Below are 14,072 nucleotides of genomic sequence, written 5' to 3' on the forward strand. Positions count from 1 at the left end.
TGTTCCTTTTCTCAACATGGTACATAGTTTCATAATAACAACAATACCATAATAACTATAAATAACTACTTATCCAACGGTCACTCCCCTTCTCTTCTATTTTAAGCTTGAGCCTATGTTACACTAATAATTAGAGGTAGATATGGATATAGAGAAAGAGTGGTTTATGTTGTGATGAATTGTGGCCTGTGGTGAAAAAATGGAATACAAAATAGGCTTAGAAAAATAAATAAATTAAACATTGTGTTGTGAGAATTAGAGTTTCTGAAAAGGAACAAAGAACAAGAGGGAAAAAGGAGAAGAGAGAAACAAGGGGAATAACTATGAATTCCTTTGAGTCTCTTGATTCCTTCCTTTTCTCTCTTAGCACAACCTTTTCTTCACCTTTATACATTTTTGTTCAGATACAGGTTCTGCATTTCTCATCCCTTTGTTTTTCATTGTTTCTTGTATAACAAGTTTCAATTTTCAACCACCCCTTTTCCCAAAATGAGCTTTTTTTCAAGGAATATGGTTTTTTTACAACAATGGGACAAATAAATGTATGTACTTTTATATATATAGGAAATAAAAGTAAGAGAAAGATAGAGATAAGTATATATTATGTATATATGATATTTATAATGTAACATGTACTGTGTCATACAAACCTCACTTTTATGATTTCTATGCAGGGATGTTTAATTTGCTTAATCCTTGCTTTTGGGTGGGCTTGTGCTGCTTATGTTAGGTACTCATTGATGTTAAACAAAGTTATGAAAGAAACTCATTATTATTTGTCAATGAAAATTTTACAGCATTTTTTTTGGCCTTACAGGAACAGGGAAATAAAAAGAATACAGAATAGTATGCAAAATGGCAATAACTTTGCTTTCATTTGTGATGATATTAATGAACTTGAACACTCAAACCAGATCAATCTACCAAGAGTAACAGTAATTATGCCCTTAAAAGGGTTTGGAGAACACAATCTACATAACTGGAGGACTCAGGTATAGAGCATAATACATCATTTGTTTGAGTTATGATTCTGAAGCTTCTACATTTAATAGGAAATCTTTGTTATTATGATTCTGTTCTTTTACAAATGCAGTTAACATCTCTTTATGGTGGTCCTCTAGAATTTCTTCTATTGGTAGAAAGTACTGATGATCCTGCTTACCTCCCTGTATCAAGGCTAATATCAGAATTTGAGGTACAAATAAAACTTCATAGTGAGGCCTGATTCTATTGTTTTGGTGCCCTTGCATGCTATAGTTGTTTTGTGCTTTTTCGACTAGTCGATAATCTCGCCTGAATGTTGCTAACTTTGTGGCCTGTTTAATGCATGCAGGGTTCTGTTGATGCTAGGATTGTTGTAGCTGGTTTGTCAACAACTTGTAGCCAAAAAATTCACAATCAATTGGTATGAAAGTTTCTCAACATATTTTCCTAGTTTTTTCACAACCAATACTTGATTTCAAACTTTAGTCTTTTCATCTTTATTGGAATAATATAAATCTATGCTTAAAATGGTGATAGATCTAACCATATTGGAAACTTGAAAATCATAATCTATATAAGACTTTCTAGGCAATACATGTATATATGAAGGACCTGCATTTTCTAAACTTTGGACTTTGCTAAATGAATTTTACAACTACACTATTATTACATAGTATTTGGAACCTGAACAGGTTGGAGTGGAGGCAATGCATAAAGAGAGCAAATATGTGTTGTTTTTGGATGATGATATTAGGCTACATCCTGGATCAATTGGCACACTCACTCGTGAGATGGAAAAGAACCCTGAGGTATTTAACTTCAAAAAAATGAAAATTTGTTTCTTGTGGTTCTTTTTCTAAGGTGTTTATTTGGAATATTTATGGTTTCAGTTGCTTGGAATTATTTGGTTATGTACTTAACTGTTTTGATTCTTATCAGATATTTATTCAAACTGGATACCCTCTTGATCTTCCATCTGGAAGTCTAGGGAGTTACTGCATATATGAATACCATATGGTACACAACGACCTCTCGTTTTTTATTGTTAGTCGTACAAAATCGGGTGTTCACATTGTCCATTTGTTTTAAACCTTCTAAGTGTTGGCGGTCCATGTCGAGAGATCGGGTCGTGACCCGATCTTGACAGTGGACTAGAAATGATGGGTTTTAATATAGGATTCTGAAATAATCTATATCAATATGTTTGAACTATACTTGTTCAATTGATTTTGTTGTCATTCTATTTAATTTATTTTAACAGCCTTGTTCAATGGGATTTGCCACTGGTGGGAAAACATTCTTTCTATGGGGAGGGTGCATGATGGCAAGTAGCTTCTACCTTTTGTTTATCCTTTTTGGTTCATAAAAGTACTTATATTATAAGTGCTTATATTTTAACTACTAAGTTTTTCTTCAGATGCATGCTAATGACTTTAGGCAAGATAACTGTGGTGTAGTCTCAGGACTTAGAGATGGTGGATATTCTGATGATATGACTCTTGCAGCCATAGCTGGTAAGTTTAAATTAATCACTTCAAGAATCATAATCATATAGCAGTTTTTATCCACATTGCTCAATGAAAATAATGATTATTGATTCATAAAGAAGCTGGTTTTTAAGTAGTAAGATGTTACTTTCTGAAAATCAATTTTCCTTGTAATTGTTTTGTTTTTGGTATCTTCTGAACAAAGATACTCTGTTCCAAGAGGACTTTGTCTCTATGTCTCTATCCAATAGAATAACACCAAATAATATAAAAATATTATTTTAAATTTTTATAATCTTTTTTCTCAATAAAATAACAAATTTTGATTGGTATGGGAAACCGTGGGGATGCCAATGAGGATAGAGGATCTTCATTTGTATCTTCTTACCTTTTTTGAGTAAAGAACTAATTCATTTTAGAATGTATGGTTATCTCTCCTAACAAGTGTCACTCTCGGAAATCAAACTTTTTACCTTTTAGTCGATCGTCGAATCTAGTGGGTCCTTACACCACTAGACCAATGCTTTGTTACCTCCTTGCAATTGTTTAATGCTTAGTCATATTTTGTCTATCATGCACCTCTTTAAATATAAAAATTCACATTTCTATTCCTTTTTCAAACTGAAGTGCAATGATGTTTCAGCAATTCAACTATCATAGACTTATTCTTTTTGTGCAATTATTTGATCTTTTCCCTGGAAAATAGTCTCTCCGTTTGCAGGGTAAGGCTGCATAAATCTATCATCGTTAGATCCCACTAAGTGGGAGCCTCGTGCACTGTGCCACTCATTTGATATTTTCCCTAGTCTTTCATTCCTGATTACTTCAATTCTGTCACTTTCAGGAGCTCACAAAAAGCTAATTACTTCTCCTCCAGTTGCTGTCTTTCCTCATCCACTTGCAACTGATCTTAATTTCGGAAGGTTTGTGATTATCAATCACTTGAAACTAAAGTTTCTTGTATATAGTCTCTGTTAACTATCTTACCTATTGCAGGTACTGGAATTATTTGAGCAAACAAACATTTGTGTTGGAGTCATATACAACAAAAGTTAACCAGATAATGAACCGTGCATTGTTTGCTGTCCACTGCTATTTGTCATGGGGATTTGTAGCACCATACTTTATGGCAATGATTCATGTTGCTGCAGCTCTCAGATTTTATTTTAAGGGATACTCACTTGAAGAAGTGACCACTATTTCTGGTGGTGAGTACACTACTTTTCATTTTTTGAGATGAAATTTTCCATTAAGCTTGACAATTTGCCTTTGTTTTTCAGGGTTATCACTGGCAAGTATTTTAGCCACATGCACCTTTGCTGAGCTTCTTTCAATGTGGAATTTGACAAGAATAGAAGTTCAACTTTGTAATGTTTTGTCCCCTGAGGCACCCCCACTTTCCCTTGCTTCCTATAACTGGTGTCTTGTAAGTATTTCTCTTACTTTTTTATCCAAAGTTAATGACTATATAAATGCTTTCAGACTTCGCATGTTAACATAAGCCCATGGCACATCAAATATTGAATTAAACATGTTAATCGAAAAGATAAAGTTGCTATGGAATAGAGAAAGAGCTGCATGAAATTTGTATGAATATCAGTGTGAAAAAGATTATAATATATATGTGAATAATAATATACATGAATTAATATAACGCCAAGCAGTGTGAACTGTGAAACACTTCATTTTACTTATATATTTTATTTTTGAGCAGGTGTTTATTGCAATGTTGGTGGATAATTTCCTATACCCAATATCTGCAATTCGTTCATTTTTCTCTCAATCTATCAATTGGTCTGGTATTAGATACTATTTGAAAGATGGAAAAATCAGCAAGGTAAGTTGGTCAAGGCTTTATGTCAACTTCAGTAAACATTATTTCTTATATCCCTATTGGATCAAGTGCAGAATTGTTGTTATAATGGTTTTGTGTAGCAGCATAGATGCATATTCCATAAAGAACACAAATTATTTAAGTTGATTTATTAATATTTAAGGTAGGATAACATTTTATATAGCTTTGACACCAGATAGAACAGTTTGATCCCATAGAACACTAACATATATATCTCTATATTATATATATATATATATATATATATATATATATAAATATATATATACTCCATCTAGTCCTGTTGAAACCAAACACTTTTGTAATCTTTTTTATAACATTTTTGGTATATTCTTCAGATCGAAAGAATTCAGAGAAGTCAGGATATGGCTCCAGTTTTCACAGATTTGGGAGGAAAACATTTATATGGAAGGAAAGGGTTTCCTACAAAAGGCTCATTCCTTAGTTCTTTCACTTCTTTCTCCAAGGGTTTGATGCAATGGCGTCAACCTAAGAGATATGAGTAAACTAGGAAATGACTTCATTCAGCATACAAAGTCCTTTGTATCTATGCCCAATTTTTTGAGGCAATAATTTTGGGGTAGAATGCATGCCACTTTGGAAGCAAGGATATTAGTAGATCAATTGGTCTTATTTATTGCCTGATGATTCATTATTTATTGATTCTTTAGGGTGGTATGATTCATGTTCCATTTTTTTCATTACACATCCAATATTCTTTATGATTTTTCTGCCCTAGTCCCTTCACCTTGGGGCTGATTTTGTAAGTGTAACAATTCAGATATGTAATTCATATACAACAATCAAGAATGAGAATGAGAATGGAGGATAAGAATCTTTTTCACAGTTTTTTCAATTTCCATTTTTCCTTCACACGTAGAACACACTCTTATAGCTCTTGCTCATACAATGATTTTAGAGATTCAAAAGCTAAAGGAGATCCCATATTAGTTAGTGCAGGTAAAAAGCCATGGAATATTGAGATTCCAAAATCACAGTGTTGAAAGCAAAACTTTATTAAGTACTCTATTATAAGTTATGTACCATAGTGCACCAATGCCGAAGAAACAATTCTTTGATCGAAACCATAAAAAGTCAGAAGCTTTTTATGAGGTTGGCTTATGGAGGTCCTTAAAGATAAAGATATGAAGTTCTTATTACTATCATCAGAATCTACTAAGATCATTGTAATATATTGAATTAAAAAGACAAGGTGATGAATTAAGAAGGCCATGTTAAATTTAATGGCCTAAACCCTATGGACCTGATCTTCATATACACATAATAGGGTTCTAACTCTTGGCATTTATTCAGAAGCATTTGTGGCATTGTTTGAAACTTTATGCTTCTCTTTCCTTGTAGTTTCTCATAAACCCTTATTTCACATCTAGAGAAGAAGGTGATGTCAGTAATTAATGTCAAAAATAATCACAGAACTTCTGTTCAAACCTTTGTTTGATAACTCTGACACATGCATGGTAATAAAAAGTGGTCCAATACACAAGGTTTCATATCTAGATGTACATGTTCTTAGTCTGAAAAAATAGATGTAGATATTCTTATTGCACCCTTTGAGCAATTTTTTGGACTTACCATAAAAATATTTTTTAACATACCAATATCCTTCAAAGAAATTAAACTCCTTACCAGTTCAACCAGCAAACATTTGCTTTTCTGGTAAAAAATGATAATCAATCATCTTTGATTTGTTATGATTTACTGTTTTTAATCGGTGACAGATTAAGATAGTACTAACAAATAACAAAGGTAAGTATTAAAAGATAAAACTCATTAAGCATATTAATTAAACTCATAAGTGATAATTATCCATCGGTTTCTATATAGATTAAAAATGTAAATCTGGTATTGATATCTATATCTATACTATATATAAAGCCAAAACTTGAAATAACTTCCCTCATGGTATAATTTTTATTTCCTATTTTGCCCTTCACATTATTTAATTTTTACAAAAAAACTATATAATCCTACGCAACTACCACCAATACATTAATTAACCACATATCTCACATTAAATTAAACATTATCATAAACACAAAAAATATAATATAAAGTACACCAAACACAACAAATACACTCTAATTCAAAAAATGAAAAATATAAAAATTGAATATATAGTAAGTATCACACAATATTCGCCGGCAGGCACGAAGTGCCTGTACGCACTAGTTCCCATAAAAAATATACCTATTTATATTAATTTAAATAATATTTTTTACTTTATTTTTATAAAATAACTAAAGAAATTTAATTTATTTATACTCATTATCTCTTTTGTTAAATAAGAATAAAATTATAAAAATAATCATTAATGTTGTCTTAATTTTTAAAATAAAATGTAAATAAAATCTTTTTGTTGTTGAGAAAAACACTTATCTAAGGATGGAGAATGATCACTCTTTTTCTAATATTAATGCTTTAGTATTCTCTTTTGGTCTACATATCTTAATATTTTAGAAATCACATAGTCAATTATGTATATTTTTAAATAGACTCTTATTTTTCATATCATATTTTCCATCCTCAATTTAGTCATAAAAAACTCATTAATTGAAGTATTGATCACAAGTTCGGTGTATTCATTCTCTTAAATTTAAATAGACATAAACATTTATGAAAATTTGATGTATAGTTTATGTTAAGAAATTATTAATGTAGTTAATTTTAAAAATAATATAAGAATATTTTATTCCAAGCATATCAACTTTTTTTATAATTTATATACATAACCTAAATATAACATGACAGCTAGAATAATTAAAAAAGTATAAATAGTTTACCTTTAACGAAATGAAAAACAAAAAAGAAAACAATTAATCCAATTATGGATAAGCTGGCTCAGATTACAATGCCACAATAAAATAATAGGAAAAAATAGATAAAATAATCAAAACTAGAAGAATCTGGTAACCAAGAATTAAGTTCATTCCTAAATAAGCAACATTCTATAATGTATTAAAAAACTATTGTTGGTGTAAGTGGTGCAATGCAACCTTGGTGAACATGTGATTTTGTTCTCAACAATAATATGCTTATATAAGCAAAACCCATTCACCTTTTCTCTCTCTTTGGAAGTACAAAACAAAAACAAACTAGTTCAGAAAATTTAAGGTTCTTCTTCATTGTTCTTCCAACATGGTTAAACATAACACACAAACCTCTTTGCTCAATTGTATCGACCTCTCTAATCATGATATCAACCAATCCGTGAATTTACTCAAACAGGTAATTAAGTTATCATGTCATACAACTTGGGTTAATTGACTTTGTTTGAATTAATCTACCTTAAACTTTTTTTGTTTTTTCTATGTGATCATGTTTTTTGTTTTTTTGTTGTTGGAAAAAAAGGCATGTTTGGATTCTGGTTTTTTCTATGTTGTGAATCATGGAATAAGCCAAGAATTCATGGATGAGGTTTTTGCACAAAGCAAGAAATTCTTCTCTCTTCCACAAAAGGAAAAGATGAAACTTCTCAGGAATGAGAAGCATAGAGGATATACTCCTGTTCTTGATGAACTACTTGATCCTGAAAACCAAGTACATGGTACGTGTCCTTATGTGTTTGTTCATTTGGTGCATACTTGCATGTTTATATAGATGATAGATTCCACTGTTTTTTTGTTCTTGTTTATCATAAAACTTCATATGCACTTTTTTCTATAACGAGTTAAGTAGGAGATTACAAAGAGGGGTATTATATTGGAGTTGAAGTTTCTGAAGATGACCCAGAATCGCAGAAACCATTTTATGGCCCTAATAGATGGCCTGCATCAGGTAAACAATTCAATTTTTTGGCTTTTCAGACATTGGAGAAAAAAAATCTAATTTTTACAACTTAAGGTGGTGTTTGGCTAAACAGCTTAATTAAGTGCTTATTTTCTTAATTAAGTGCTTATCTGACAACCCAAATATTAGCTCTTCCAACCCTCAGAAGTGATCCAATTTCTTGGATTTTCATTTGATGTTTTTTTTATTTTAACATTTTCGTGTAGATATTCTGCCTGGGTGGAAGGAGGCTATGGAAAAATACCATCATCAGGCTTTGTAAGTTTCAGTGAAGTTGCTTATCTGTCATGCAAATATGCAATAAGATCGTTTACTTTGTTTAATTTTTGTACATTGCAATTGTTCGCACGATTTTGAGCCGGATTTGTTGGTTGGTTAGAGTCCTCCCTGAAATGATGACTTCAAGATTTGAATCGCTTACATGCAACTTTACTAGTTTGCTACCATCTTTTGGCCATTTATGCATGTGGAACTAGCTAAGTTTTTAGTTACCAACTTACTGTAATTTCTGGTGAAAGCCGAGTCTCTAACATGGAGCATGTGTTTGCCTTTCGATAAACATTTCTTCCCCTGAATCCTTGCTATGTGTTTTGTTCTATTCCCTTCTTCTTTGCCATAGGGGGTGGGGGTTGTAGCCTTATTTTCTTCATTTTTATTGTGAATGTTACACCTCCCTTCGTATTTAGAAAATGTGGACTCAAATTCTGTGTTTATCAGTGTAAAGAAGAAGGGTTTAACATATTTGTGTTGTTGTATTGGGGAATCCAGAGAAGTGGGGAAAGCAGTTGGAAGGATAATAGCCCTTGCACTTGATTTGGATGCTAAGTTTTTCGATGGACCAGAAATGCTGGGAGAGGCCATCGCAACGCTGCGTTTGTTACACTATGAAGGTATTGAATCGGTTGTCTTGGTGTCTCATACCCGTTATACTTAGTTATGAAGAAAAAGAACTTAAGCAGTTTTATTTGTCCTTGTTCCGTGAAGGTCAAACATCAGATCCGTCGAAAGGATTGTATGGTGCCGGAGCTCATACTGACTATGGTTTAATTACATTGTTAGCAACTGATAATGTCTCAGGTCTTCAGGTAAGAAGGCAACTGATATTTATCATTTCTTTCGATATTACAAAATCGTTTATAACTAATGTAGCACATTAATATATTTCATTGCAGATATGCAAAGATAGGGATGCTAAACCTCAGATATGGGAGGATGTGGCGCCATTGAAGGGGTTAGTCGCTACGGCGCTGTAGTTTTTATAGGTTATAAAAGGAGATTATGGAAGATTGCTATGTGCATCCTATGCAGTATTGAAAGTTTCCATTCTTGTTTATCCTAACCTTTTAGCTTGAGAAAATTTCTAAGCACCCCCTTTCTTCCTCGGAGAATTATTCTTTTATTTGTTTATCCTAATGTCATAACCATGCTTTCCAATCGTCATTCACGCAATCTATATGATGGGATCATGTAAGAACTTGTAGCTTTAAATGACAGCTTCACATTATACCGAAAAACAATTCAACCATAGTAAGATGGCAAATATCTGCTTATGCCGATTTATTCCTAACTTGTTAAATATTTTTAATTAGCGTGATATGTAGTATTAAACACAATTGACAGCAAAGATTGGAAGTTTTCTACAAGATCTTCTAAGTTGAATTACCTATGTCATGTCCTTGTCATGAACTATTTACTTTATTAATTACCTGTTTGTTTGTGTTGCAGAGCATTCATAGTAAATATCGGTGACATGTTGGAGCGCTGGAGCAACTGTGTTTTCAAGTAAGAAACATTTCATACTGCTGTTACCTTTTTTTCAGTCTCAAAGGATTAAGGACACATGAAAAAACTATATCAGTTTCTTAGTCATTTGATATAATTTAGTGTACTTATAAATCTGTAACATAATATGTCCTTTTCATTGTTGAAAACAATGCTTATTGCCATGAAAGTTTCCTTCATTTAGATGAGAAATTTAGCTCTAAATGCATCAATGGAAACTGCACGTGCATATGGTCGACCGATCATGTTTACGAGGATTCTTAAGAATTCAAAGCCCTTATATTATCTTACGTCCTCTAGCTGCTAGAAATAAAATTGAAAACTTCAGTTCAAGTAGAGAATTGCATGTGTACATACTCCCTTAGTGTTTTTATGTGTTCTTTTTAGACTATAGATGTTGTGATTTGTACTTCGGTGTATCTTCATAGTGCGTCCTTTTTGTTCGCATTTTACTCATTGTATAATCAACACCTTGCTTTGCATCTATGCTCAGGTCCACACTGCACAGAGTTCTAGGAAATGGTCAAGAGAGATATTCTGTAAGCCCCTGCTCTTTTTTGAATTCAACATTTTTTCTCTTCCCCTTTTAATTTCCAATTTCGTCGCAAAGCCAGTGTTACATTGGTAAATTTAACTTATGTTGCCCCTGTGAAGACCAAGTTGGTTGTTTATGTTTGAATTTATAATTGCAGCTTATAATCCTTATATGTACTTAATACCTTGCCCAATAAATCAAAATTTCAAGCTTTAACTTGTAGTTATCTGTTACCTTCTGCTAGCATTAGAATTCGCAATGATAAGGACATTTATAGGCCATATAGCCATGTACCATGATCCGAAAGTCACAATTGACTCGCTACGTCGTAGTCATTCCCTTTGGTAGATTTATAGATAGTGAGATTGTTATTCTTTCCGGAATTTAATATCTGCGATATTTGGCTTATTCGTCGCATATGCATCTTTTGATCACTAATTTTGGCGAAAAGCATTCGTTATTTGCTCATACCAATATCGTTTCCTTTTACAGATTGCATACTTCATAGAACCGAGTCATGATTGTTTAGTGGAATGCTTACCAACCTGCAAATCAGACAGCAATCCTCCCAAGTGAGTTAAAAATACCATCCAAGTTGACAGCATGACCATGTTGTATTTTCGGAAGATAACAACACAATCATATTTCATTCTTAGATCTATTTATTTGGTTAAGAAAATACTATAACAAGTAACTTAATACATTTCCATAGTTTCTATATAGAAAAAATAGCAGACGCAATCACGGTATTAAAATTCGATAGGAGAGTAAAACGCGAAGATGTGTCCTTAGGAGGCATTTAGAAGAGCTTTTTAGAGAGTTTATTTCGGCTTATGAGAACAACTTTCGAAACTAAACTTATAAAAACAACATATGACATTCTCATAAGCTCTATTTAGCTTATTGAATAAGTGCTTGATTAAGTCGTTAATGTCTTACATCCATGCATTTTCTCATTCTCTAGATTTCCGCCTATCGTATGCGGCGACTACTTGACCCGGCGCTACAATGATACTCATGCGGATTTGAATGTTTACAAGAAACAGCAAGTGTGAGAAGTCAAAAAAGTTCCACAAGGATACTTATGCTGATTTGGATTTCTACAATTAAAGTAAGCTTAAGTAGTCACTCTTTTGGAGCTATGAAACCTGAAGATTTTTGTTTTCAAACTTCATCACTTCAAGCAATTTTGAATTGCATAATGTATTAGGAATAACAAGTTAACAACACACATTAGCCATATTATATATTATTTATTTTTTGGAGGAAGAAAACTAGGATTGCTTCCATTACATGCTTATATATCATTCAATTTCTAATTAGACTTGTAAACAAAAATTAATCTTTTATTTTCCTTCCTATGTCCATTTTATAATTTTATACAATACCACTCTATAATCTATCAAAAAGATGAATTTTTAATGAATGTGTTGATCCACTTGGTATGGATAAAAATTGTATTCTGAGTGTAATATATATGCACTATTAGTGTAATGAGTTATGTATATTGAGTATATGATTTACATTTGATTTGTATTACTTTTTTGAAGAGTTAATAGTGATTAAACATGAATGATGAATGAAAATATTGGATTAAAAAATGTGGTAGCTTGCCATGAATCTATGAACAGTTGAGTTCATTCAATATACAAGTGGCTACATCAATATCAAGAATGAAAAATCTGTTGTTATATTAATGGGTATGTTAGAGCAATTTGAATATTTAACCATATGATGGAAGATGATTTTTCTTCCAAAAGATCAAAAATATTAATCCAATGTGTTTGTCATGATCGAGTAACTCGAGATTTTTTTTATTCCTTTTCATTGCCCTTTTATATATATTGGTGTGAATGATGGTTATCTTCTAGGCCAAAACAGAATTTGACACTATCAACACATCATATACCATTGATTTGTATTACTTTGTTTGAGAATCAATGAATATTAATATATATGGTAGATGATGTGTTGACAGTGTAAAAAACACTTACACTGTCAGAGTATACATGTTAAATCCTATTATTTTTCTCTAGATTAGTGTTATTTGCCTCCACTTTCTCATATTACTAGATTAGTCTCTTTTTATATTTGGAGACAAATTGTGTTGCATATGAGTTTAATTGCATTCTAGATCCACCACCTTATATCTTCAGATTTGAGAGATACCTACATGTTAGGTGTTGAAAACAGTATAATAAAACCACTTCAGTCACACATAAATGGTAACTTGAAACATATCAAAAGATAATTAATGATTGAACATATCAATTACAAGTATATAAGTACATCAATCATTTTCAATTCTCAAATGCAACTTGTAAAAATATTGGTATGATTGTATTTATTATTGAGATGGACCTACATTGTGCATGGTGAGAGCATTTTCCCCCACTAGAATTTTATATAATTTTATTATTTATGAATATTTCTTAAATACTATATATATTGTATGTATAAACTATCTCCTAGATGTAAAATACTAAGATGTTATAAATATTACAAATTTATATGTATGGCCAAGAGCTTAAATTTTATGGGGCCAGAACCAAGGAGATAAATCAAAGTTTATTAAGGTGGAAACATTTGATAGGGACTCATGCTAAATTTTTGGCTTCAAAATTCTGAACTATGAAAACAGCACATGTGATAAAGACCCATGCATGCATATTTTAGGTTTCAAAGCTCTAATGAACTGAAAACAACTTCATTCTCTTCTCCACCATTCTTATTCTCAAAATAAAGTCAGGTATATATTTTCTTGGTATTTGTCTACCATGAATTTTGCATTTTGTTCATCATAATTGATGAATGATGATTCTCCACCCATATATCTCTGCCATGCATTAATGTTACAACAACTCAACTGATATGATATTTTGATGAATGTAATGTATATGTACTGACAGTATAAAGATTTACATATAGTTAATATATTATATTTGTATTAGTTATATTTAAAAGTCAATGATAATTAAATATGAATATTGGATGATACAAAAACAATGTCTGAAAAATACTTACATTATCAATATATACATTTGTTTTTAGGTGTGGATCATCCACTAAATTATTAGATAATCCGAATCAATTATTAAAAACACATCTTCACTATTGATTAAAAATAAACTTGTATAACTTTAATTCACTAATACATAATCAAGGTGTAAATATATGTCTTAGACAATAAATCTAGAACCACCCCATAGTTTCTGAATTGCCTTGTATTTATGCTAATCATAATTGACAGGTGTTTGATTAATTAGTATAACTACTCATCAAGTCATCATGACTTTTCAATCAATATAGACTCTGCAGATAGAGTATATGGAATATAGAAACATCAAGACAATACTATACATTCATATATTTGTCTGAAGAGCTATTGTTTATAAATTTAATTAGGGCTCAATTAATTTGGAGTGGAACATTTAACTGTTTTTTTGGTACACTATTTTTTATGTACAGTATTTGTTTGGTACACTAGTTTTTTGTGCACAATATTTTTTGGTACAGACAATTAACTATTTGTTTTTGTAGATAATACTTGAGAGTTTTTATTTTGTAAAACTAATTGATGATAATACTGAAATGTTCTGTCTTATTCCATTAAACATATAGA

The 14,072-nt window shown here is 31.4% G+C and overlaps 1 protein-coding gene and 1 pseudogene across 1 annotated transcript; both read left to right on the forward strand.

Moving 5' to 3' along the window:
• LOC109342969 lies at nt 224–5,179 on the forward strand. Its single transcript, XM_019581060.1, has 14 exons — nt 224–410; nt 675–730; nt 818–992; nt 1,094–1,195; nt 1,334–1,405; nt 1,677–1,793; nt 1,924–2,001; nt 2,246–2,308; nt 2,402–2,498; nt 3,316–3,394; nt 3,468–3,679; nt 3,752–3,897; nt 4,186–4,308; nt 4,665–5,179. Exons 1-14 carry the CDS (start codon nt 324–326, stop codon nt 4,830–4,832), a joined length of 1,575 nt encoding a protein of 524 aa, XP_019436605.1. The 5' UTR covers nt 224–323; the 3' UTR covers nt 4,833–5,179.
• LOC109342970 lies at nt 7,378–11,808 on the forward strand (annotated as a pseudogene).

Source organism: Lupinus angustifolius, chromosome LG03 (assembly GCF_001865875.1).
Source record: "Lupinus angustifolius cultivar Tanjil chromosome LG03, LupAngTanjil_v1.0, whole genome shotgun sequence".
Lineage (NCBI taxonomy): Eukaryota > Viridiplantae > Streptophyta > Magnoliopsida > Fabales > Fabaceae > Lupinus > Lupinus angustifolius.